The following is a 26,217-nucleotide window of genomic DNA, read 5'->3' as shown; positions in this document are numbered from 1 at the left end:
GGATTGAAGCATTGGCATGGATCTCAAAGGGATTGGGTGAGGACTGGCATACAAAGTGGAGGGAATGGTGCTTCAGTGATATACAGCCTTGCTCAGACCATACCTGGGGTGCTGTCTTCAGTTTTGAACATCATAACATAGGAAGAGTATATTGGCCTGGGAGGGAATGCAGTGTAGATTCATCAGAATGATGCCAGGGCTTAAAGAGTTTTTTATGAGAACAGGTTGTAAAAATCATGGTAATGTGGTTGACTCTTAAAAATGCCCACTGAAATTGACGAGCAAATTGCTTAGTTCAAGGGCAATTAGGGATGGAAAGAAATAAAAAAAATTCTTCAATTTAGAATGTAAAGAGATGGTGTAAGTGAGGTGTTTAAAGTGATAAAAGGATTTGATAGGCTATAGTTATTTCCTCTGGTGAGGGAACCCAGGACAATCCTAAAATTCAGGCTAAGTTATTCAGAAATGAAATCAAAGAACAGGATTGTGTCGATGTCTGCAGCATTTTGCGTGGCTCACCTATCCTGCCACCGGGGAACCTGCTGCGGGAAAAGGCCGGAAAATCAGTCTCTGTGGCGCAAGTCAGTCTCTGTGGCGTAATTGGTTAGCGCGTTCGGCTGTTAACCGAAAGGTTGGTGGTTCGAGTCAATCCAGGGACGGTGATTTCACTTTTGTGGGCGGCACGGTAGCACAGTGGTTAGCACTGCTGCTTCACAGCTCCAGGGACCTGGGTTCGATTCCCGGCTTGGGTCACTGTCTGTGTGGAGTTTGCACATTCTCCTCGTGTCTGCGTGTGTTTCCTCCGGGTGCTCCGGTTTCCTCCCACAGTTCAAAAGATGTACGGGTTAGGTTGATTGGCCATGCTAAAAACTGCCCTTGGTGTCCTGAGATGCGTAGGTTAGAGGGATTAGTGGGTAAATATGTAGGGATATGGGGGTAGGGCCTGGGTGGGATTGTGGTCGGTGCAGACTCGATGGGCCGAATGGCCTCTTTCTGTACTGTAGGGTTTCTATGATTCTAATCCTGCTGCAGCTTTATAGAACCTCAGTTCATGTTGCAGCTTTATAGAACCTTAGCTAGGCCGCACTTGGAATATGGTGTTAAATTCTGGTCACCACACTACCAGGAGGATGTGGAGGCTTTGGAGAGAGTACAGAAAAGATTTACCAGGATGTTTCCTGGTCTGGAGGGCATTAGCTATGAGGAGATGTTGGAGAAACTTGGTTTGTTCTCATTGGAATGACAAAGGTTGAGGGGCGACCTGATAGAAGTCTACAAGATTATGAGGGGCATGGACAGAGTGGATATCAGAAGCTTTTTCCCCAGGGTGGAAGAATCAATCACTCGGGGCATAGGTTTAAGGTACGAGGGGCAAGGTTTAAAGGAGATGTACAAGGCAGGCTTTTTACACAGAGGGTGTTGGGTGCCTGGAACTCACTGCCGGGGGAGGTAGAGGAAGCAGATATGATAGTGAGTTTTAATGGGCGACTTGACAAGTACATGAATAAGATGGGAATGGAGGGATATGGTTCCTGGAAGGCTCGGGGGTTTCAGTTCAGTCGGGCAGCATGGTCGGTGCACACTTGGAGGGCCGAAGGACCTGTTTCTGTGCTGTAATTTTCTTTCTTCTTTTGTTCTTAATCCCACCCAAGAACACTTTTTCACACAAAAGGTAGTGGAAAGCTAAATGTCTCACTTCTAAAAGATTGCACATACTGGGCCAATCAAAATTTTCAGGTCTTTAAGCAATTTCTTTTAATCACTTAAGGGTTACAAGGAATATGGTTTAAAAGCAAATAAATGGCGTTCAGGTACAGATTATTCTATGGTCTAACTGAACGGCAAAACAGGCTTGATAAACAGAACAGCCTTACATCTGTTACTATGCTTGAAACTCCAAACAAAACTTTTGAGAAATTAACATTGATTTTCTATTTGCCGGATAAATGTGCACCTTATCACATCCCACTTAACCAACTCGAGAGGATTTTGCTTCAGGCTGTCAAGAGCCAAACTTTAGCAAAACCCAAGCATACAACAGGCTTCTGGAGGGATTTAACCTGCTGAAATCCTGCAACTAACCACCACACAGTACTAGCAAGCTTTCTGTCTTGCTAAAATGCCACATAATATTCTTGGCAAAGATGGTGCTTTGTCTGATGGCTGAGTGTCAGTTCATGTTGAAGGAATTGAGTTTCAAAGAGCTGTAGGGCCCAACGGATGCAAATTATTCTGGATAACTGGTTGTAAGGCACAAGTGTATTTTTTTGGATGAGAAGACCAAAGCTTGACATTTTACAGTGGAGTCCCCATCTTTACTTTCCTTCTTGGAAACTAACTTGTGGAGCAACAACATTTGATTGAGAAAGAGCTTCTCCTTTGGTCTTAGCTGGCATCCTGGGAATCCCTATGGGATAAAATGTCATCCAGATGGGAGGGTGACACTCTCATCTCATTAATATACAGGTCTTGTTTCTTTCAGCAGGCATGAGGGGCAGAGAAATGTCAGCACATTTTCATGCGATGTTACAAGCTTAGGAGCAGCAGGCAGCAGACGCAGAGGTCAGTTTTTCAAATGGATTTTCTGCAACAATTGCAAGGCTTGATGTCTTTCCAATGTTACAGAAACTCTGAAGGCCCCCTTTCCTTTTGTGAGTCAAACATTGCCATAAAGGCACTTTATGACTTTTCTTTTAAAGTACATCCAATAATATTAACATTCTGGGGTAATCGTTGACCAGAAACTGAACTGGACCAGCCATATAAATACTGTGGCTACAAAAGCACGTCAGAGGCTCGAAAGTAAGTAACCCATCTCCTGACACCCCAAAGCATGTCCATCATCTACAAGGCTCAAGTCAGCAGTGTAATGGAATACTCTCTCCTTGTCTGGATGGGTGCAGCTCCAACACTCAAGAAGCCTGACATCATACAGGACAAAGCAGCCTGCCTGATTGGCACCACATCTACTATCCCAAACATTCACTCCCTCCCACCACTGACACGCAGTGGCAGCAGTGTATACCATCTACAAGATGCCCTGCAGCAATTCACCAAGGTTCCTTCGACAGCGTTTGGAAGACCTCCATGACCTCCATCACTTTGAAGGACAAGGGCAGCAGATGCATGGGAACAACACCACTTGGAAGTTTCCCTCCAAACCACACACCATTCTGACTTGGAACTATATTGGCCTCTACCGCCCCAGAGGACAAGGGCAGCAGACACATCACCACCTGCAAGTTCCCTTCCAAGCCACTCACCATGCTGACTTGGAACTATATCACTGTTCGTTCACTGTCACTGGGTCAAAAATCCTGGAAATCCCTCCCTAACAGCACTGTGGGTGTACTTACACCATAGGGACCGTACTGATTCAAGATGGCATTTGATAACCAGCTTCGCAAGGGCAATTAGGGATGCGCAATAAATGTTGGCATGGTCAGTGACACCCACATCCTGGGCTGGATTTCCTGGTCTGCTCCCACCGAAAGTCAATGGACTCTTGGCTGGGCTGCTGAAATTCTGAAGGCAGATCCTGTCACAAAGGGGCTGAAAAATCCTGACCCCTGTGAAAAATAATTTTAAAATAAACTTCTGGTGATTTGCCTTTCAAAAATAGAAATAACTCTGGACGATGCTGCAGACTATAGGGGGTTATATACAGAACAGGGGAGAGGAATAAGATCATTGTGATTAAGGATAATAGTGTGAGAATGAGACCTAAAGTGAGATGGAGTGTATTTTTTTTAAGTTGGAAACTTGGATTGATAATTGAGACAAGAATGTTACTATGTCAGGACATGTCCCTTATGTTTGGGGCATGTGTTTGAAGTCAACCAGAACAGCTGGAATAAAACTCTCTGCTGCCTGAGAGCTAGGTCATGACTCTGACAAGTTTGGCAGAATTAACCTGAATTTCAATGTCCCCAAATTTAACTTGACCCAATCACAGAACCTTCTCTCCAGAATAACTGTCTGATTAAAAAAAAATTCCGGCAATTAAAAAAAATTAAACATTTTTGAAAATGTAATTTAAGAAAAATCATGATGTGATTTCTCTTCTGAAGTCGATTCGCACAATATGAACATCGCATCTGACATGTGCTGTTTTGTTTGAACTGAGACAGCTCAATGCTGTCAATGTGTATAACGTGAAGAACATCTATTCTTATTGCGCTATGCACACAAGCACAACAAACAAAATTATAGTCAAGTTTGTCCTTGGACTCATTTGTTCAAACATAGAAGAAATAAAATTATTACTAACACCCTATAGCTCAGTGATCAGAAACAGAATATGATTTTCATATTGTAATAATTAAATAATTCACTGATCAAGTGGCAAAGTTGAAGCTATGTGTAAACTTGTAAATATATGGGTAACTTAGTCTTCCAGCACTTCTGCAGAAAGACAGAAATAGAGCAATGACATTAATGCCCCAGTTGTGCTCCTTTTGAACTTGCTCTGTGAAGAATGCATGGCAGTATTCAATGGTCTGCTTCATGAAAAGATTTTGCTTCACAAATAATAATGATGGAGATCTGCCTTGCTAATAATTTATTTTTCTGAAAACCATTAACTTCCAAGACATACCTTGTTTTGTGTCACAGAGCTGCTTTTCCAAGTTCATTCCGACAACCTATTACCCCCTCCCCCCAAAAAAATTCCCCCTTTAAATCATCCTCCATATATTGGCTGAATGTATTTATTTATATTCTTTCAAGGAATGTAGGCGGCACTGGCTAGTTGTCCAACCTTGTCTATTCTTGAATTTCAGAGTTCAATTATTTTGTTTTAAATATTGAAGAAAATCAAAATGGTTTTGTTTAGTAGAGTCTTTGCATGGCAGAAGGCTATGCTTTCTGACAGATTGCTGTAATGTAGTATTGTTCTGTGAGGAGTCGTGCATAGTCCAGTGGCACAGAAGAATACAGGTCAATGTTCTTGTTCTGGAGAATGTAGCAAGCTGAAGCAGGTCCAGGATCCAGTGATTAATTAGCATGCAGACTAGAGATTAAAACAAGTGAGGTTTATTCACTCATGGCAGCTGTGTCTTTAGACAGGAATAGGGATTACTTTCCTGTGTACCCCCCATCTCGCTCTCAGTTCCTTCTTCTCCAAACACCTCTCCTCATCTGAACTGTCATCATGGGTTATTTCTGTTTAAAGGCAACAATTTCTTAAAGCTGTGCCTTACCTTGGCCATTCTAACATTTTGTAGAACTTGTTAACGTTGTTCCCCTGTCGTGAATACAGAACTCGCAAAAGCCAATGGCTCACATATAAAGAAAACTTGAATAGTGCATAAATTGGCCATTGCAATTGGTTGGATAATGACTTTACAGCTTTGGAATCTGGATTCAAATCTTGCTCAGTCTGAAGGGATGAGAGTCCTTATTATCCTTTGTTTGTAAGAATGCTTTATAAAATGAATTTAGACACTCTCGATCCAATTTTCAATATGCTCAAATCCATTACACATATTTACTCGATATTAAATGATATGATCTGAAATTGTTCTAGCTCCAGCAATAATATCCCTCATACACAAAAAAATGATAAATGAATTGAATGCAGTAGCAAAGACTATTTGATGTTAAAATGTTGATGCAAGGCAGGTTATCTTAAATCCCTGAGTGTATCATAGAAACCCTATAGTGCAGCAGGAGGCCATTCAGTCCATCGAGTCTGCACTGACAACGGAGCATCCTACCCAGGCCCTATCCCCGTAATCCCGCTAACCCACACATCCTGGAACACTAAGGGAGAATTTAGCACGGCCAATCCACCTAACCTGCACATCTTTGGAGTGTGGGAGGAAACTGGAGCACCCGAAAGAAACCCATGCAGACACGGAGAGAACATGCAGACTCCGCACAGAGAGTCACCCCAGGCCAGAATTGAATCATGAGATGAATATGCAAATCGGCTTTGTGCCCTACTTGACCCTCTTCATGACCCTCCCCTTCATGATCCCTCCTTTATGACCCACCACTTCAAAACTCCCCCCCCCACATGCAGTAGCCCCCTCAGGCTCCACCTCTCTCATGCCCCAGCCCCCTTGGCACTATCCCTGGCACTTACTGGGCAGGAACCAGATTACATCTGGGAGTGTTGGGTGGGAAGATACCCACAAGGTTTGGCGCTGACGCAGAACCTGCTGAACTACTCACCTGCGATTCTCTGGCCCTGCCATCAGGCCTGCCCTGCCATGTAATATGGCACAAAAGACCGGGTGGCATAATTAATGAAGTCAGAATCAGAATAATTGGTCCATTTTCCTGCTGGCTTCTGCAGCAGGAAACACCCCATGTTCTTGCCTCCACCATGGGACTTAGTCCCCAGATGGAACAATTCTGCTGGATGGCTATTGGAAGCTATTGGAAGGAGCTAATTAATTTCTGTGAGGATCAAATGATTCACTGCAGTGGTGAATTGTCAAGTCAACTCACAGTTGTTACCCTGGGGTTGGGGCCACACTGGGTTGAGCAGTTGTCAGAGATGCTGTTGGCAGGACTGAGCTGGAGTCAGTGAACCCATACCTAGGAGGGCAACTATCGCAAGGGCTTGAGCATGGACAGTATGTTTGCAAGTTGCTGACATACATTGGCTGCTTGTGAGTTCTCCAACTGGGCTCTCCAAAATTTACCCCAGTGCATTAGGAGGGGTGATGTAAATACAGGAGCAAATAAAAATATTTCTCAATAGTTTAAGTGTTGAAAAACAGGACCAGGTGAAAGGGACAGGGCCTTAAAGAAGACACAAAGTTCGTCTTGATGGTGAATAATAGATGCAGTTCAGAGGATAAGCATCATATGAGAACAATGAGTAGATGGCTGCAAATAACACAAAGTTAGATTAGAATAAATTTAGAACTAATTGTAATAAATTTGAGAATAATTAAGATGTGGAGATGCCGGCGTTGGACTGAGGTGGGCACAGTAAGAAGCCTTGCAACACCAGATTAAAGTCCAACAGGTTTATTCGGTATCACGTGCTTTCGGAGCATTGCTCCTACATCAGGTGATCACCTGATGAAGGAGCAGCACTCCAAAAGCTCATGATACCAAATAAACCTGTTGGACTTTACCCTGGTGTTGAGAGAATAATTAAGAGGACTGATGAGAACAATGGCAGGAAGTGTGGCAGGTAGTGTGTCCAAGGCTTTTAATATATTATTTACATAGAAAATGGATCCCCACAAGTGTTTTCCTATTTCCCCTTTGCAACCTCAGTAGAGGACATGGGCACCCTGTTAAAACTACTACAATTAGTCCATTTTTCCAAGGTCTCTCTGGCATTTTTTCTAACGTGCCAGTGGATGAATTGGAGAATCAACACAGAAATATCACCACAAAAATCTATACTATTGCTATCAAATTATAAGTTTTGCACTTCATGGGGTTACACCTAGCAATATTCCTGTATATCTCATATTAGAGTTATCATATAATACAGCACATTGTAATGAAGCATGATAACCATATCAATAGTTGGTCTTTGAGAGGCTTGTTGTCATGATGGCAATTTAAAATTTCAATTTATTACCAACTAATAAACCAGTGATTGCGGGGCATGAAAATTCAGATTTTTGAACATCATTGCAGATAAGTCTGAAAAAAGTTCATACATTTGTGATATACATATTTGTACAGTTGCTGTAGGTTCCATTTTGCAATGTAATGGTTGATTAGTTGTTTAGTAGTGAATTTCCTGGATGATTAACATCGGATGAAATAGAACTTAAAGGTGAATTTCATGATCATCTTTGCCCAAGATCCAGTAAACTCAAATGTGCAGCATCAGTTTGAAGTAAAATGCTTCAGTAGTTTTTTGTAAATGTTTACACAGAACTCTCACCCATAGCTGACATTATTCCGTAATAAGATTTGATGGGTCATTAGTCACAATAACTTTGAAACCTGATAGTGGTAAGTTGACTTGAGCTCCGTATTTCTCCCAATACTTTCTGTTGTAGTTTAATTCTCAATTTCGTGCACACAGCAAAAAAATGTTGGGCAGGATTTTCCGGCCTCGCTCACCCCGAAACTGGAATATCCCGCCCGAGGTCAATGGACTTTCCATGGTCCACCCGCTACGATTTCTGTGGTGGGTGGAACGGTAAAATTCGCCCTGTGTTGTGTAAGGACATCGTGATGGTATAGAATAGCATATTTATAAGACGCTTAAAAAAAATCACAAGTGATAGGTGTTTGTACAATTAATTTACTAAGAATCCAGAGTTTTCCATGTTACAGCTGTGGGCTTTTATAAGGCCAAAGCAAGATGGATTGTTCCACCACCAGCTACTTCACACAGAAACTAATAGCTTTTGGAGGAAAAGGAAATCCCTTTGTCATGCATTATACAGCATTGTATATACAAGAAACCAACTGTGAAACAAAATGCGTGAAGGAAATGGACAAACAACGTGAAGATATCTCACATTACTCAAATAACACACTTGAAAAAAAAGTTGTGTAGTTGGGAGCATTGAAATTCAACTTTGACCGAGGCTTAAAATAAAAAGACAGGTGAACAAATTGAGTACACTTTAGATTTTTGGAGATTATTAATTAGAATTATCCAATATACATTGCATAATACTTCCTTGTATATATAGAACTGGGTGTTTTTAATTTGGGCAGAAATGTACCACTTCCATAAATCCCAAAGGAAAAACTCAATTCAGAAAGTATTTTAAAATAAGACTGTTGCAACACCTTCTTCTGCATGCCTCTTCCGCATACATAGAAATACATTCAAGGAGGATTTTAGCAAGGAAATACACAAGAATGAAAAAATGAATGCCAAACAAAAATGTATTAGGGCTATTAATAAAACTTATATATCACACTATTACAAGGACATTTTTCTTTTTTAAGCAGTTGGCAGCCAGTAAAGAAATATAAATAAATAAATAAAATTACCTAACTCACTCATCTCCACAACATTTTACCATCAAGATATATATATATACATTACATTGATGAAGCGCCAAATAGGTTCTGCATTTAACAGGGACACACCTAGCAATATTCCTACATATCTCACTTAACATTATCAAACAATGGTTACTCCATATTGCTTATGAACATATAGAAATTAATTTAGAAATAAATGGTTTAAATAAGTGCTAAATTTTTCACACAGCTAAAATTTCAGTCTGACTGATAACAGTTCCCTCATTTCAATTACATGGAGTTGAAAAACAAAATCCTATTTTGGCTAACTGAATAACAGAGTGGTACATGCATTTGTTACCAGGGTATGTCAAAATTTAGCCACTAAGTCTAACTATGATCTAATCTTCCTCCTCATCTTCTTCATCGCTGTCCTTCATTGTAATCCCTTGGAGACCACCACCTTCAGAAACTGATGCTGTGGCTTCTTCTACTGTCAGTCTGTTCCGAATTGTCTCATAAGTCTTACTGTTCAAGGTTGAATCCAGTACTCCCTGCAGCCGGAAGTCTCGATAAGCTTTCTACAAGAGTCCAAAGATATAGGACTTGACTTCTATTAACTGCCAGGAGCATCATTATATATTAAGAATGATTTTTTACTGGTCATTTTTTGGACAATGTGCAATAATTTTAAAGTCACACTTTTCAATCATCTTCACACAGTAAACGTAATCTTAAGCATTGCATATTTTAAATGTTATAAAGTATAACTAACATGCTAATAGACTTTCCAATACAGAACATAAGTCCTAAAGATGTTTCTCACTGGATGTTAAAAGTGTAAGTGTATTAATTTTAAATACCTGAGTTAATATTAAACCTAAACTAAGTGTGCACTTTCTTACCCCTGCTTCACACTAATTTGAAAGGATATCTCCTGTGTTACCAGGGGTGTTGGAAAGAGTTTTAATGTTCCCACCTGTACACATCCACAACCTACCTATAAGTTAGGTAGGATACAAATTTAAATATTAACGTAACTCTCATTATGCAAAACATTGTGTTTCTAGGGATAATTTAATTCACCTTGGCACATTTTTCACTATGCAATGATAGAATTAGGAAAAGGAAATATTTGAGCCCATCATGCAAATATCCACAGGAGTTTTGAGCATAGATGAAATATATTACTTCTTCCAATGACAAGTACACAAGATTATTTTTTCCAGCATTTTTCTATGAAATGTTTGCATCAGAGATGGCAAATGGACAACTTGTTCCCAGCTCTCTCTTTCAGTTTTTGAATCCTAACTCCCAGTGGTAGGTCTACTCCTTTAGATTTCATTAATGAGCAGGATTGGTTGTTCAATCATTAACATTTCACTCAGTACTACAGACCTGTTTCCACTTATGTACTGAGTAGAGTTTGCGATAGCTGACTGCAATTCCATTGCCTGGAACTTTATCTTGCAGTCGCCTTGACTCTAAATCAAGCTCAAAGAGGACAGTCACGAGTTAGTCATTAGACAACTGACAAGCATAGATTCAGCCCTGACAACTGGACAGCAGATTCCACAAATTCTGCACAAGGAACAGGTGAGAATCACAATGTGTCATGAAATCTGAGAGTACATTCTTGACTACAGTGGGGACACATACTATAAACAATTAAATGGTGGTTCCACCAGCTGGACCTCTGGAACATCAGTAGCGGTTACTTGTCATTATGTATTTTAATTAAGGTAACACCAAGTGCTGGATATACAAATACATCTTTTCATATCCACTCTTCAAATATTGCCATCAAACACTTTCATCCAATGTCTCAGTTGCTTCATTTACTGAACGATCAACGTCTGCATTTAGCAGTATTGAATGATCTATGTGAGTAGTTTGTGATATGCCATCTTGAATGGCTGAGAAATCCAAGTGTCATACCACACCCAGTCCACTCACTGTCACCTGTTTAATTCAGATCTTCATAGAAAGGCACTGGGAAATAGTTACGATTCTCCTTTCAGAGTGTTATGTAGGATGAAACTCTCTGCCCTGCCACATTTTACCCACAAATATAGCTTGCGTCTGGATCTCTCACACAGGTCAAACAAAGTTCTTCCATTGTCTACTAAGAACATTTGAACTATAGAGCAGAACTTTTTGGGCACATCTCATAAGTCATAAACCAGACTTGCATTTGGACTTTGCGGTCATTAACAACCGAGACTAATGTGCCCTTAGCCCTTCTCAGAATGGTCAACATTACTCTATCCAGTTGGCATCCATCAGGTCCCCAGGTATTGAAAAGAGTCAACAATTGTGATAGATGCCCCAGTGTCTTTCAATTAATACCCATTTTTCTCAGTGGCTTTGTTTAATGTATCCTGAGAAATACAGTTCATCCTCAACTCCTCTTATTCCCCAGGGAACAGTGCATGTTATGGAGACACTTTTAGGAAGAGAAAACAAAAGGAAATGTACCAGTAAAGATTAGGAAGAAAAGGCAGTAACCTCACCTTGAGGCTGATTCAATACCTTGTTCCTGCTACACCAAAATATGGTCTGTATTTTAGAACTTATGGATTGCTGGCCTTTATTTAAAGGAGTTTAATACTGAACCCAAATTATGTTTGACTTTAAGCAGGCATGGGCTCTGAAAGATTTAGCAGTGCGTGACCTTGCAATTTTGTGCCAGTATTTGTTATTTTCTCCTTTTAGTTTGAAGTTTAAATCAGTCTCACTGTATCCCCATCAATAATTATACTGAGCCAGTTGTGTCAGCTTTTCCTAGTAGTACTTATCCAGCAGCCTTGCCAAGAACTGGTGAAGCTGGAGGAAAAGGATTCTTGAGTATCAGTTAAGGCTGAATTTGGTTCTGGTTGGGCATCACAAATTTTCAGTGAGATATTTAGTAGGAATAACCTTTGCAGGGTCTTTTGTTTTGAAATTGCATCATATGATATTAACACTTAACACATTAATGGGTTGATATGAAATTCTCTGATGAAGACATTACAGCTGAGATTCTCCCAGAACAAAACTAAGTGCCCAATGGGTGGGAAAATGGGAACATTTCCTGCCCATTTATTGAGCATACTTACCTGAATGACCCCCTCATTGCCGGATTGCCAATCACTGGCCTCTGATCGCTGGCCCTCCCTGGAACTGCCCCAATCGCCGGCCTTCCCTACCTCACCCCCCCTTTCCCCCAATTGCCAGCCTACTGGACCCCCGACACCCATGCCAGCCCTAATCTCCCCCACGGGCCAGCCCAGATCTCCACCCAACCCCGATGGCCAGCCCTGACTCCCTCCACCCGCTGATGGCCAGCCCCGAACAGTACCAACCCCATGACCATGCCTGACCCACACGCTGACGATGGGCAATCCTGATTGCACTCCACCCTCCCTCTCCCACTGATCCCACTTGCAAAGTGACAGCGGCCCCCATCACCACCAATCACCCCCAATAGGCTCCGCCCCAGTATGCCCTGCCCCACTCTGGCCCTGCCCACCCAGAACTGCCCAGTGCTTGGTGGATAATGCCAAGGTGTCTGGTGGATAGTGCCAGTGCGCCCCTTTTGCAGTACCAAGATGCCAGGCTGACACTGACCAAGGGGCACCCCCCTTGCACCTGACCTCCTGGGGGTAGGGACTCAATGGCCTCTGTCCCCACCAACGGGGTGAAGATGCCTGTTCCCCGTTAGTGGAGAGCAGTTGCAAACCCCACCGGGCCTGGAGAATACTATCCTGTGCCCACTAATCATATGAAAATTCAAATTTCCATCTGATAATCAGCTCCGCACCGATTTCTGGTGCAGAGTTGAATGCGCTAAAAAAAAGTGTCTGGGAGACTCGCGACTGGTTGGACGCCGGTTGCGAATCTCATGAAAGGCCCCCCCCGCTGTTGTTTCCTGGCCCACTGTGCTGCTCGAGCAGCGCAGTGGGCTAGGAGAATCCCGGCCTACATATTTATTTGAAATAAGCTAAACGCCGATATTATAATTGAATTGAGTACAATAATTTTTAAATATTGCTCAGTAATTTTAACCTGTTTGTACAAACGGAATTCTACAGTTAACACTGACCTTGAAACATTTGTTTCAACCCATTAAAAATGATGAAATGATATAGTAGTGGTGAGTGAGAGAGCAAATAGTTTTACAATAACTGGAGTGTCATGCCCTAAAACACATGGCATTGTTGTGAGGACAACTTATTTGTGATCGCATTACATTTTTATTAACTGGCATTATACAACTTTTATGGATGTTTTGAAGAAGAAAATTCTGTAATTCTATCCAACGATCTGTGAACAATATAAATGAATTATTTTGATGATTATATATTGGTTTATTCAATTTGTACGTTTTGAAAGCTGGAGATAAACAGGCGGATGCATTAGGTTTCAGGTTAAGTACTGGACATGCTGCAGCACATTGGGAATTCGGGAGTGTGTGGTCATGACTTTTTGCAAATTTGTCAGGCTGTAATCTCATGGCTGTTTGAACAGTAAGTAATTTGCATTGTTGTTCACTAGGGAGAGGGACATCGACAGTGATGAATAAGGACTACAATGTAAAACAGCTTAGAAATAGCTCTATTTATAAAGTGTGGCTTTTTGCCTTGTAGGAAAGTCATTCAGCACATGCATGGATTGGGGTTTACTGACCCCAGGCTGATTGCTCCACGCTGATTGGTCCTGTAGTGTTGTCATTCACTTCTGAGCATTCAGCATGCCTTTTCAGAGTCCACTCTCAACGGCTATTTCATTAGCTATAGATTCAATTACCGCCAGTCTGCCTGCTTCCATCTGAATTCTACGCCCCTTGAACCCACAGTTTACTCACATTGCACTCAACAGAAAAGTAGCAAGTCGGAAAGCGGAGATGATAAATAGAAGAGAGTAGGAAACAGAAAAGAGAAATGCAGAACAAACCAAAGGAGAGAGTTAAGACAGAGCATGAAAAGGAAGAATCAAAAGAGAGAAGAGAGAAGCACAAGAAAGGGAGAAGAAAAGAGAGGTGTGGACTAAAGATGAACCAAATGGAGAAAGAGAAAAGCTTCACCCCAGAAAAGGAATAAGTAAAGCAGGAAAAAAAGGAAGAAAGGATAAGGGAAGGAGAGGAGAGAGGAAGGAAGAAAGAGAAGAGATACAAATTGGAAAGTGGTGAATCACACACAGAAAAGGAAGAGAGAAATAGAAGAGAAGATGCAGAAGGAAAGAATGAGACAGGTTAGAGATGTAGAGAAAAGGCCATGAGTTGAGTAGTTGGATAGACAGGGGAAAGGACTTGGCACAAATAAATAAGAGTGAGAGAGAGATAGAAGGAAAAAGAAACACATGCAACGGGTAGGAGGTGATAGGAAATAGAGAAATGGAAGGGGAATGAAAGAGCTGCTTACTTTAAAATTAAACTTTCCAATGGTTAAACAACATAACCCCACCTTTGCCAAGTATGCATAATGTACATTACAATTGTACATTTCATGTTCGTAACATGATACAATGCTTAAGCTCAGAAATTTCTGCTGGAAACACACATACACATTTACTCTTTCATTGGTCAATGGGATAGAGTCAGAAATATTGGATTTTTGCAGAGTTGGGGAGACTCCAGTGAACTTTAAAAATGGCAGATGGGACCCTGACCTGGAAGTCCTATCTCCACTTTTTGCAGATTGTATTTTTGCTGGTAACAGAAAAGGGTGAGTTGTGAAGTGCACAGGCACGAATTATGAATTGATTGGATCATTTTAGCCTCAGTTCACAGGAGATGGAGATCTGATTTTCACTACAGGAATGGCCTCAACCCACAGTGTGTATTCCTGCACCCTATATTGGAGATGGAAATTCTCATGGAGGGCATATACAGTATGTGGAACTGTCAAGCCCTCAAGGTATTTAAATCCCCTGCCCTTTAGATTTTGAAAAGACCTCCCTGGGTCTGTGACAGTGAAACAAATCTGTTCTAGTTGTTTCAGTAGATGTTTGTTGACATAAACCCAAGGACTATCATTATAGCCTTATTACTGTTTGACTGCTTCCATAACCTGGCATTATTACAATAGGGGTCTGTAAATTCAGCTTGACTGACTGCTGCACAAGGTTATTGATGTGGGGTTCTGCATAGAAATGTTTGTTTATATAAGGGATGAAGTACTTGAGATGATTTAACTATATTGAACAAGCTTTCATGAATGAGAACTTTTTTTTATTTAGTGAAGTATATAATAGATACTTAGAACTTTATGTTGTTTCATCTTAGCATGGTCCCTGCCTCCATATATTGTGGATGCTAGGTCATTTGGCATTGAGAGTGCAAGAGCAAAGAGTGACAGATGGGGAGTCATGAGTTGGCATGAGTTAGCATAGGAGCGAGAAGAGGTCTCGGTGATGAGTTGCGGTCATGAGTTGGCATTAAGTTGACATAGGGACAATAAGGAGCCATGTGGTGGGTGGAGGGGCATGGGTTTTCATGGATAGTAAGAAGAGCCTTTGAGGGTGGGGGGGGGGGCATGGAATAGGCATGGGAAATTTGTTGTGGGTCAAGAGGGTGTGAGGGGTGAGGGCTACAAGGACTAATATTTGATAAGACAACTGGGATGAAATCCCAGAAAACCGAGGCAGGTGTTTTAATCAGCCCATCTCAAAACGTGGCTGCCCCCATCCAATCTGTATCCCGGGGCAGCAGGCCAAACTCTGTCGCACACCTGGCTCCCTGGAGCAAGAAGCCATTCTCATAACACAGGCGGCATGGTAGCACAGTGGTTAGCACTGCTGCTTCACAGCTCCAGGGACCTGGGTTCGATTCCCGGCTTGGATCACTGTCTGTGTGGAGTTTGCACATTCTCCTCGTGTCTGCATGGGTTTCCTCTGGGTGCTCCGGTTTCCTCCCACAGTCCAAAGATGTGCGGGTTAGGTTGATTGGCCGCGCTAAAATTGCCCCTGAGATGCGTAGGTTAGAGGGATTAATGGGTAAATATGTAGGGATATAGGGGGTAGGGCCTGGGTGGGATTGTGGTCGGTGCAGACTTGATGGGTCAAATGGCCTCTTTCTGCACTGTAGGGTTTCTATGATTCTATGATATTTTCCTCTCAGATGAAAACCCAGCCTGCTATCATTGAATCAAACTCACATATAGTCATTTAGCCTACATACTTTTGTGAAATGTATGACAGAAGTAGCAACTACAAAGCGTGTTATTAAGCTACTATGAATACATGCAGGATTACAAGAGTTGCATATTTTGTCACTGTCACAGGCTGAAGCAATTTATTTGGCGTACTTCAGTCATTTGTTTTCCGCGTGCCACTATTTTCCTGTATGTGTATACATGTATATGTTCTTATTTATGATGTTTACTACGCTTCATGTACTTTAACATTTCATTGAACCATATAATTTTTATAATTTCCTTTCACTATTCAGGAACATTTCTTTCCAATGGTTCAGGCTCTTGTTTCTATAGTGATACCAGAGATCCAGCTGGGTGTACAAACTACTGTCTGCAAAACATTGCTGGAATTTCTACATGAGCATCATAAGCAGTAGGATTGTAACTAACTTTTTAAAAAGAAGCTGGAGTAGGCCAGTTAGTCCCTCAAGCTTGTTCATTTGTTTGTTGAAGATCCCAAGATAATTATGGATGAAGATGGCATTTTGGTGCATTTTAGTTTATCCATCCAGAGATAAACTATTGCAGCATCTAATTGTCAGGGTGATATTGGACAGGCTGGCTCTTATACACCACACTCAAAGTTCCAGCAGGTGTGGTATAGTGTCAAGCCTGCCAACCCCTGAAAGCCACGGAGAGCGTGAGTGCTGACTAGAAGACTTACTTTGGTTCTCTGGGCGTTCATCCCAGTTGCTTTAGAAGTTATAAGGCCCTCTAGCACTCATTTGTCATTCCCCAACCACCCTCATGGCATTTCATACCCTCCACGCCAAATAGTTGCCAACCCATGCCCGCCAACCCCATTGTGTCTCTCCCTTCCATAGCCACTTATCTAATGTCCACCATTGGGTGACCTCAGGAGCCATGTGGAGATGAAAAAATTAAACTTCTAACAACTTAATACAGCTCTAACTCTAAGACGTTTGATAGTGAAAAAACTCACATTCACAAATTCATTCAAAACTTTTAAAACTGGTTAGTCACTTATAATAAATGAACATCTATTCAATAGCCACATCAAAGGCAATTGATGTTTTACTAATCTTTTTAAACTGTTCATTTGTTTGTTGAAGATCCCAAGATAATTATGGATGAAGATGGCATTTTGGTGCATTTTAGATTATCCACCCAGAGATAGAAACATAGAAACATAGAAACCCTACAGTGCAGAAGGAGGCCATTCGGCCCATCGAGTCTGCACCAACCACAATCCCACCCAGGCCCTACCCCCACATATTTTACCCGCTAATCCCTCTAACCTACGCATCCCAGGACTCTAAGGGACAATTTTTAACCTGGCCAATCAACCTAACCCGCACATCTTTGGACTGTGGGAGGAAACCGGAGCACCCGGAGGAAACCCACGCGGACACGAGGAGAATGTGCAAACTCCACACAGACAGTGACCCGAGCCGGGAATCGAACCCAGGATCCTGGAGCTGTGAAGCAGCAGTGCTAACCACTGTGCTACCGTGCCGCCCACGATAAACTATTGCAGCATCTAATTGGTTCTTAAACTATCTCAGGGTGACAATGGACAGGCTGGCTCTTATACACCACACTCAAAGTTCCAGCAGGTATGGGATAGAGTCAAGCCTGCCAACCCCTGAAAGCCATGGAGAGAGTGAGTGTTTCAAGAGCAGAGCATTTAAAAAACTTCAGACTTCATGACAGTTATACAGACTTCATTCACCCGTCAAAAGCATTTATATCTACTTTATTAATTTGTAACTCCAACACGACAGGTTAAGGCCTTTGGACTGTCTAAATTGGAGTCTGTTTGAACTCAACAGAATTCAAATGGCTCTGCTGAGTTTGTGTCCCACCTGCGCAAAACATGCATCTCCCGGTAAAGTATTGGATTTGTTGAAATGGGACGTGGATCGCTACATCCGACTCCCACCCACCATTTTTGAAGGTCTGTAGAGTTTTTCTAACTTTGCAAAAATACGGCTTAGAGAATTAAGATAATTGGCAAAGGAACCATAGAGGAAATGAGGTTTTTTGTACACAGACTGTTGTTATGATCTAGAATATCCAAAATGGTGGTGAAAGCAGAGTCAAGAGAAAGTTTCAGATGGGGATTGGATATGTATACTTGAAAAGTAAATACTCGTAGGGTTATGGGGAGAGCGCAGGAGAGTGGACCTAAATGGAAAGCCTCTTCAAAGTGCCAACAAAGGTTTGATGGGCTGAATAATCTGCTTTTAAGTTGCATTACTCTATGATTCTTTGCTTGTGGGTATTGAAGCTATCTATAGCACCCCGTACTGTCACTCCAACCAAGATCAGACAGCTCAGTCAGCACATATGGCAAATCAAACATCGGACCTTTTAGTTTGTATTACTCAGTCACCATAGAACCATAGGAAAGTGGGGAACTGCATCTTATCCCTTTAAGTTGAGTTAAAAGGATCAAAATTGCTAGCCTATAGTCAGCAATAAGAATTCCAGTTTGTGTGTCAAGAATATTTAAATTTACTGAAAGTAAGCCCCTAAAGAATCCTGAAGGACTAATTTGTTATGCCGGCACAAAATAGTTAAGTGGCAAAAACTGGCGCAAATTTCTCTTTTGTTATTCACCTTTAATTAAAACATGAGAACAGCTAATGGTTTATGGTTGAATTGTGTCTGTGTTGCTTCCAAGTCTCTACCATTTGAAATGTAAGACAGGTTTACCAGATTAGTGAAACTGTGGCATGACTCTGTGGAGATATATTCGGTATCATAAAAGTCATTTATTTGCTACATTTATTAAAAGGGCTTTCTCACCTTGACAAGCCTGATGAGGATTTTTAGCTGGTAGATGTGAAGCTGTAGGTCCATACGATCCGTTAGCCAGGTGCAGATCACGTTCATGGAACTAGTATACCATTGCTGAAAGAAAAAGCAACATTCTCCAGCATAAGACTTACAGTGGGTTAGGTTGTGTCGAGATATGTGTTTAAGGAGTCTCAGTATTACAGCAAATGGGTGATTGAATACATTGACGGACCTCTCCAGGAATCGCATTCCAGGCACAAAACATTTTAAATTAAAGAACTGAGGTTGTACCAAGGCATTGACACTAGCCACTTCTGCAGTTTCTTCAATTACATGAATTGTGCAAGATTTGTATTCAGCTATCCCAATAACACAAGCAAACTACTCCAGTCACTTTGAAAGAAGGGAAAGAAATTTTATTAATATAACACCTTTCATGACCCCAGGACATCTCAAAGTGCTTTACAGTCAATGAAGTAGTGGGGTTACCACATAATGCAAGATACACTGCAGCCAACTTGTGCATGGCAAAGTGTCACAAACCACAATGAGATAATGGCCAAATCATCTGTTTGTTTTTTAAAAAGGTGATGTTGGTTGCTCGAGGAACACTATTACAGGAAGACGATCACACAAACTATTTTGGTTGTATTCTACCTAAAACTGGGACAAATGATAGTGTAGCATAACCTCAATATCCCAGATTCAGACATTCAGGTCACTTTGTTGCAAATACTGTTATATTGTTTCACGACAGCTCCCCACGTTGGATCAATGCACAGAGCCCTATCAACCAAGAACGTTCCACGTTTAATTTCCTTTTTTGTGCATAATTAGAAGGTCTTAGCTGGGGCGACGGTGGGACTGATACCAATTGGCCTAATCATCCATTGGGAGGCAAGGAAAACAGTCTGCTCAAGCTACTGATCCTGGCTTCTGGCCAGTATCAATGTTGGAAATCTGTGGGTATTGGGTAAGGACAGGATCAGGTTTGTTGTTACCTTCCAAATTCAAATGCTGTTGGCATTTAAATTGCGACTTCACACTTGAAGAATGGGCACTTCAGTGTGCTTAAAAAAAAAACTGCTTAAATAGAACTGCAACAGAATGACATTAGAAGAAGAGCAATTTCAGTTGATCTGCTTATATTTTCCTCTGAGGGCTGCTGATTCACATAATGAACTCCCTCATTTGCTGAGAGGATCAGTCTGAAGTTGTAACACTGAAGAGTGCAGCTCCAGTTGTGACTGTTTGGGGTGCCCACCAAACAAAGCCGAGTAAGTTTTTCATTTGTCTCCAATCCGCAGCTTTTGGGGAAGCTGGATGCAGGGAAATATTTCTCCACATGGGTTTGCACCCCATAATAAATTGTAATCACACACATAAGAACGTAAGAAATAGGAGCAGGAGTAGGCCATCTAGCCCCTCGAGCCTGCCCCGCCATTCAACAAGATCATGCTGATCTGAAGCGAATCAGTTCCACTTACCCGCCTGCTCCCCATATCCCTTAATTCCCTTATCGATCAGAAATCTATCTACCCGTGATTTAAACATATTCAACGAGGTGGCCTCCACCACTTCAAAGGGCAGAGAATTCCAGAGATTCACTACCCTCTGAGAGAAGAAGTTCCCCCTCAACTCTGTTCTGAACCGGCCCCCACTTATTTTGAGGCTGTGCCCTCTAGTTCTGGTTTCCCTTCTAAGTGGAAAGAATCTCTCCACCTCTACCCTATCCAGCCCCTTCATTATCTCATAGGTCTCTATAAGATCACCCCTCAGCCTTCTAAACTGCAATGAGTACAGACCCAATCTGTTCAATCTTTCCTCATAAGCTACACCCCTCATCTCCGGTATCAACCTGGTGAACCTTCTCTGCACTCCCTCCAAGGCCAATATATCCTTTCGCAAATAAGGGGACCAAAACTGCGCACAGTACTCCAGTTGCGGCCTCACCAGTGCCTTGCATAGTTGCAGCAAGACCTCCCTGCTTTTATATTCTATCCCCCTCGCGATAAAGGCCAACATTCCATTCGCCTTCTTGATCACCTGCTGCACCTGCAGACTGAGTTTTTGCGATTCGTGCACAAGGACCCCCAGGTCCCCCTGCACAGTAGCATGATGTAATTTTTTTCCATTTAAATAATATTCCAATTTACTATTATTTCTTCCAAAGTGGATAACCTCACATTTGCCAACGTTATATTCCATCTGCCAGATCCTCGCCCACTCGCTCAGCCTATCCAAATCCCTCTGCAGACTTTCCGTGTCCTCCACGCAATTCGCTTTCCCAATCATCTTCGTGTCACACAATATTGAAATTAACAGCATTGAAATCTTCTACTTTTGTTTCTCCTTGCAACAAGATATTACAACATTTAACCAAAACATGCTTACAAAATTACTAATAAATAAAACCTACATTTTTCAGATCTTTAACAACATTTATAGGGTAGGATTTTACTGCCTCGCTTATCCACAAACCATAAAATCCCGCCCGAGGTCAACAGACTTTTCTATAGTCCATCCCTCGCCCACTCCGATTTCCATGGCGGACGGGGCGGTAAAATCCCGGCCTATATAATGTCAACATACTTGGCATTATTGGGTTGCTGCCTCATTGTGGTGACATTGCATGAGTGCAGCTGCTTTCAGGTTAGGAACAATCAGACCAAAGTTACTGTTCATTGTAATGAAACTATTGTGAATTTTCTGAACCTCAAAATGGGAATCGTCTTGTATCATCTGCCTCCAAAGAAAATACCGTGTTAGTGTGAACATGTACAGGATTCATACTGGCTTCCAAGAGCTGCCTGATAGTGCACGAGGAGTACTTTAGCAGTGCTTTGTTACTTTCAACTCATTGCTACTGAAATGCACTGGAAGTACCAAACTACACTCATTGAGATAAATAATCTCACAACATATTTACTTTCTAAAGTTCTTTGGTGGTGATGTGTTAAAGAGCACTCAGGAAGTCTGAGTTCCTGTGGCAATATGCACATTGTGGCCCAGAGCGATGGACAGTGATGGCAGCAGCTCCAAATTGCTTTCCCTCACATGGCTAACCAGGCACCTCTCCTGCTCTTACCAGCTGCCATAGACATGTGTTGGCAGGATTTGTCAGTGGATTATCAACCTGTTTGGCCATGTTATAAACGCACCTTCTTTGGCCATCAGTGGGACTTGAGCCTGGAGCTCCTGACTCAGAGGCAGAAGTGTCACCTAATGCACCAGAGGACCTCCTGAAATGCTTTAGTAGAGGTCAATCATTCTATCCTACATTGTAGCTCTAGGCCACAATGTAAAAGTGCATGTTGCCACAGGAACTCAGACTTCCTGAGTGCTCTAACACATCACCACCAAAGAACTTTAGAAAGTAAATATGTTGTGAGATTATTTATCTCAATGAACTCAATTTTGTACTTTTAGTGCACTTCAGCAATGAGCAGAGGAGACCATCCTATTTTGGAAGCTTTGCAGCATTGTACAAATTGGCAAATTATCTTATTGAATTATTCTGCTGCATACTTCAATCATATAATTCTAGATGAAAATCTTTGCCAACTCTTCCACAAATTTAAGAAATACACATATAAAATGAGCACCAAAGCATCGAAAATGGTGGGTGGCTTGTACGTGCATGTAAAGGGTCAGTTATAGGTACCCAGGACTCATTCCCGAAACAGGAAATAGGCCTTTTGCTTATGCTAAGATACAGCCCATCGGCAATTTTAGGAACTCCTCAAATTTGGGCCACCCTGAAAATTTGGAACATTAGCATCAGGCTGAGGACATTCAGGATAACTATATCTACACGTGGCCCAACCTTTAGCCAATTAATGACTGCCCGCCAAACATTAAATGGCTCTGGGGCAGCCTGTATTGGTGGGATTGTGCTCCCCACCAACTCATTGGTGGGAGGGGCAAGAAACACCAATATCCAAAAAATCATCCCCATACTCCAAGGAGAGGCAGGTGTAAGTGTCAAGATATTTGGCATTTGGTCTCTACAAGGTAGAAGTCAGTTCTTCAGCCAACAACAGCACCTCCTTGTCAGCAGATTTGATGGCAATGTTAGAATTGACGTTGTCCAAGGGTGCTAAACATGGTTCTCCCTGGCATGATATCACAATGGACAAGTAGAAGAGGCAGGTTGCAAGAACTGCCTCAGTCGATAAAGGGATTGAACCCACATGTTGTGCACCACACTCTAACCAGCTGAGCTAACTGGGCCCCAGCTCTACACTGGGGAAGCCAAATGCAGATTGGGTGAATGTTTTGTGGAACACCTGGATTCAGCCCAGAAGTGCGAGCCCATGCTTCCACTTGCTTGTCATTTTAATTCTCCACCTTTCCCTCATGTTCTTACCTCTTTCCTCAGTCTCCTGTTGTGTTCAATGAAGCTCATGGGACAGCACCTCATTTTCTGATTTTTAGTCTTCTGAACTCAACATTAAGTTCAACAATAATCTATATCCCCATTCTGTTTCTTTTGTCTTTGAAAATTTTGGTTTTTACACATCTTTCTCTGTTTTTTTGGCTTTCAGTAGCGTGATTCTCCCGGCCTGCTATTAGCACAGTGGGCTGGTAGATATCAGTGGGGGGCCTGTAGCAGGATTCATGTCCGGTGTCTCCCAGGCCCTTTTTTAAAAAACATATTCAGCCTTGCACCAGAAATCAGGCTGATCACCATATGGAAATCTTTCCCAGTGGCATAGTGGTTAGCCTCACAGCGCCAGGGACCCGGGTTTGATTCCAGACTCGGGTCAATGTCTGTGTGGAGTTTGCACATTCTCCCTGTGTCTGTGTGGGTTTCCTCTGGGTGCTCCGGTTTCCTCCCACCCTCCAAAGATGTGCGGGTTAGGTTGATTGGTCATGTTAAATTGACCCTTAGTGTCAGGGAGATTAACAGGGTAGATGTGTGGGGTTACGGGAATAGGGCTTGGGTTAGGGTTAAGGTTAGGGGGGGGATTGTGGTTGGTACAGACTCGATGGGGCGAATGGTCTCCTTCTATACTGTAGGGATTCTATTATGATATCATTAGCGATCTCGGGACGGTACCAGAACAGTATCGGGGTCACCCACCACTCCAGGAGAGGCTCCCACCAGTTGGGATCACGTATGATCCACATAAATGGGGACCAGGCGTGACCATCCCACTGATGGGGACAGAGGCCATCGAGGCCCCCGCCAGGAGGTTGGGTAGTGCCAGCCTGGCAGTGCCAGCCTGGCATGTTGGCACTGCCCACTGGGCAGTGTCAAGGGGGTGGGGCCTGAGGGGGGCAAGGCCTACTTGGGGGTGGGGTCGATCAGTGGTGGTGGGGCAACCTGCTCTTCTCTCTGCATTAGGGATCAGGGTGGTTGGGAGGGAGGGGGACCATTGGGGCTGGGCATGGGAAGGAGTGGTCAGGCTGGCCATGGGAGGGGGTGCAGTCGGGCTGGACATGGGGTTGGAGGGTCATGCAGGACAGTGATCGGTGGGGGGGTAGGGGTCACTGAGACCGTCGATCAGAGAGGGGGTCACAGGAGCCGCCGATAAGGCGGGAGGGGGTTTGGGGATAACATCAGGAGGCCAACGAGGGTGGGGGGGGGGCAGGGGCAATGCACATGTGCCATTCTCCCCACTGACAGATCGGCGCAGTGGTCTTCTCAGTGCGCTGATTCGGGCCTCTTGGGTGGGATTAGGCGGGATTAGGTTCTTTACTTTTCGCATTATCACTCCCTTTGGCTTTGTCCCGCCAACAAGAAACAGAAATCCTGTCCCAGGGAGCTGCTGGCCAGAGGTCTGCAGCTGTGCATTGCTCGGCAGTGCTGGCAAGTGTCGTGGTTCCTGCCAGCAATGTACCCACACAAGGCCTAGGTTCGCTGAGGGACTGAGGCCAAAGCTGAGAGATGGCAGGACGGGGCTCAAGGGGTCACAGTGGGGGTGGGCGGAATGTGCTCAGCAGCAAGGTCATGGGGTGTTGGCTCTCAGCAGGCCTCACCTCCTCTGTTGCTCAGTCTCTTTATCAGGCACTGAGTGCCTTTGAGTGAACGACTTCCCCAGAGGTTTACATTTTCAGCTTCCTATATGGCGACTGTCGCTTGATCAATGTGAGGGGCGGCATGATGAAGCTATTATGTGTGCATTCATTGCCCACTTCAGGGCCTCAATGGCAATGGGCAGAAAGGTCGTTCGCACCCTGGACTTTGTCAGGGTAGAGGTGGAAAGGCCACAGGTCCCCAACCTCTATCCTCCTGTCCAACTAAACATGACAAACACACCTCAGAGGAAGGCATTAAATTCTGCCGATAGAGTTCTGTTGTGGTTAGAATTCTAACCACAATTCTCAACATGGGGGTTTCTGAATTTTGGCTGTGATGTTAGGGGAGGTATTGAGTGAAGGGTAAGCAGTTTCTCAGGGGTAGAGAAGGAAAATTAGCAGGCTCATCACTGCAATTGCTTTTGTGCCTTACCTAGTGACCAGCTGTAGAGTAATATTGAAATGCTCAGACATGTTGGGTGGGATTTTATGGCTTTGCTCGATCCAAAACTGTAAAATCCCACCCGAGGCCAATGGACCTTCCCATTGTCCACCCCCCGCCCACTCTGATTCTCGTGGCGGAGGGGTGGTAAACTTCCGGTGGGTAAATAGTGTACCAGAACCTAAAAGATAGAGTAAAAATGGGAAGTCAAAATATCCATGGGTACATAGGCAATAGCATTTCAATTGTCCCACCACAATCCAGAAGTGATGGAATTGCTATCAACAGTGCTATCAAATGGCATTTGTTTAGGAATAAACTGCTCACTGACACTTAGCTCGGGTTCCACCAGAGCCATGCAGCTTCTGACCTCATTATAACATTCATCCAAACATGGACACAAGAGCTGCACTCAAAAGGTGAAGTGAGAGTGACTGCCCTTAACATCAAGGCAGCATTTGACTGAATGTGGCATCAAGGAACCCTTGCAAAACTGGAGTCGATGGGAATCATGGGGGAAACTCTCCACAGGTTGGAATCATACCTAGCGCAAAGTAAGATGGTTGTGGGAAGTCAGTCATCTCAGTCCAAAGGCATAACTGCAGGAGTTCCTCAGGGTAGTATTTTAGGCTCAACCATCTTCAGCTGCTTCATCAATGACCTTCATTCCATCATAAGGTCAGAAGTGGGGATGTTCGCTGATGATTGCACAATGTCATTCGTGAATCTTCACATACTGAAGCAATCCATGGCTAAATGCAGCAGGACCTGGACAATATCCAGGCTTGGGCTGACAAGTGGCAAGTAACATTCGCACCATACAAGTGCCGGGCTATGACCATCTCCAACAAGAGAGGATCTAACCATCACCCCTTGACATCCAATGGCATTACCATCACCAATTAC

The 26,217-nt window shown here is 43.0% G+C and overlaps 1 protein-coding gene and 1 non-coding gene across 3 annotated transcripts in view; one reads left to right on the top strand and one right to left on the bottom strand.

Moving 5' to 3' along the window:
* Positions 1-585: 585 nt before the first annotated feature.
* On the top strand, positions 586-659 carry trnan-guu (transfer RNA asparagine (anticodon GUU)). The gene has a single exon. It is a non-coding gene; the product is annotated as a tRNA-Asn (tRNA).
* Positions 660-8,211: 7,552 nt separating this feature from the next.
* The window catches only part of cadpsa (Ca2+-dependent activator protein for secretion a), a 511,252-nt gene continuing 493,246 nt past the window's right edge, over positions 8,212-26,217 (bottom strand). For both annotated transcript variants that reach the window (XM_078209519.1, XM_078209518.1), the window contains 2 exons: positions 18,855-18,959; positions 8,212-9,488 (listed from right to left, as the gene is read on the bottom strand). In XM_078209519.1, coding sequence (XP_078065645.1) covers positions 9,309-9,488; positions 18,855-18,959 — 285 coding nt within the window. In that variant the 3' untranslated portion in view covers positions 8,212-9,308. The remainder of the gene's footprint in view (positions 9,489-18,854; positions 18,960-26,217) is intronic.

Source organism: Mustelus asterias, chromosome 3, assembly GCF_964213995.1.
Source record: "Mustelus asterias chromosome 3, sMusAst1.hap1.1, whole genome shotgun sequence".
Taxonomy (NCBI): Eukaryota; Metazoa; Chordata; class Chondrichthyes; order Carcharhiniformes; family Triakidae; genus Mustelus; species Mustelus asterias.
The sequence above is the reverse complement of the archived record's forward strand: the minus strand, read 5'-3'. Positions and strand labels throughout refer to the sequence as shown.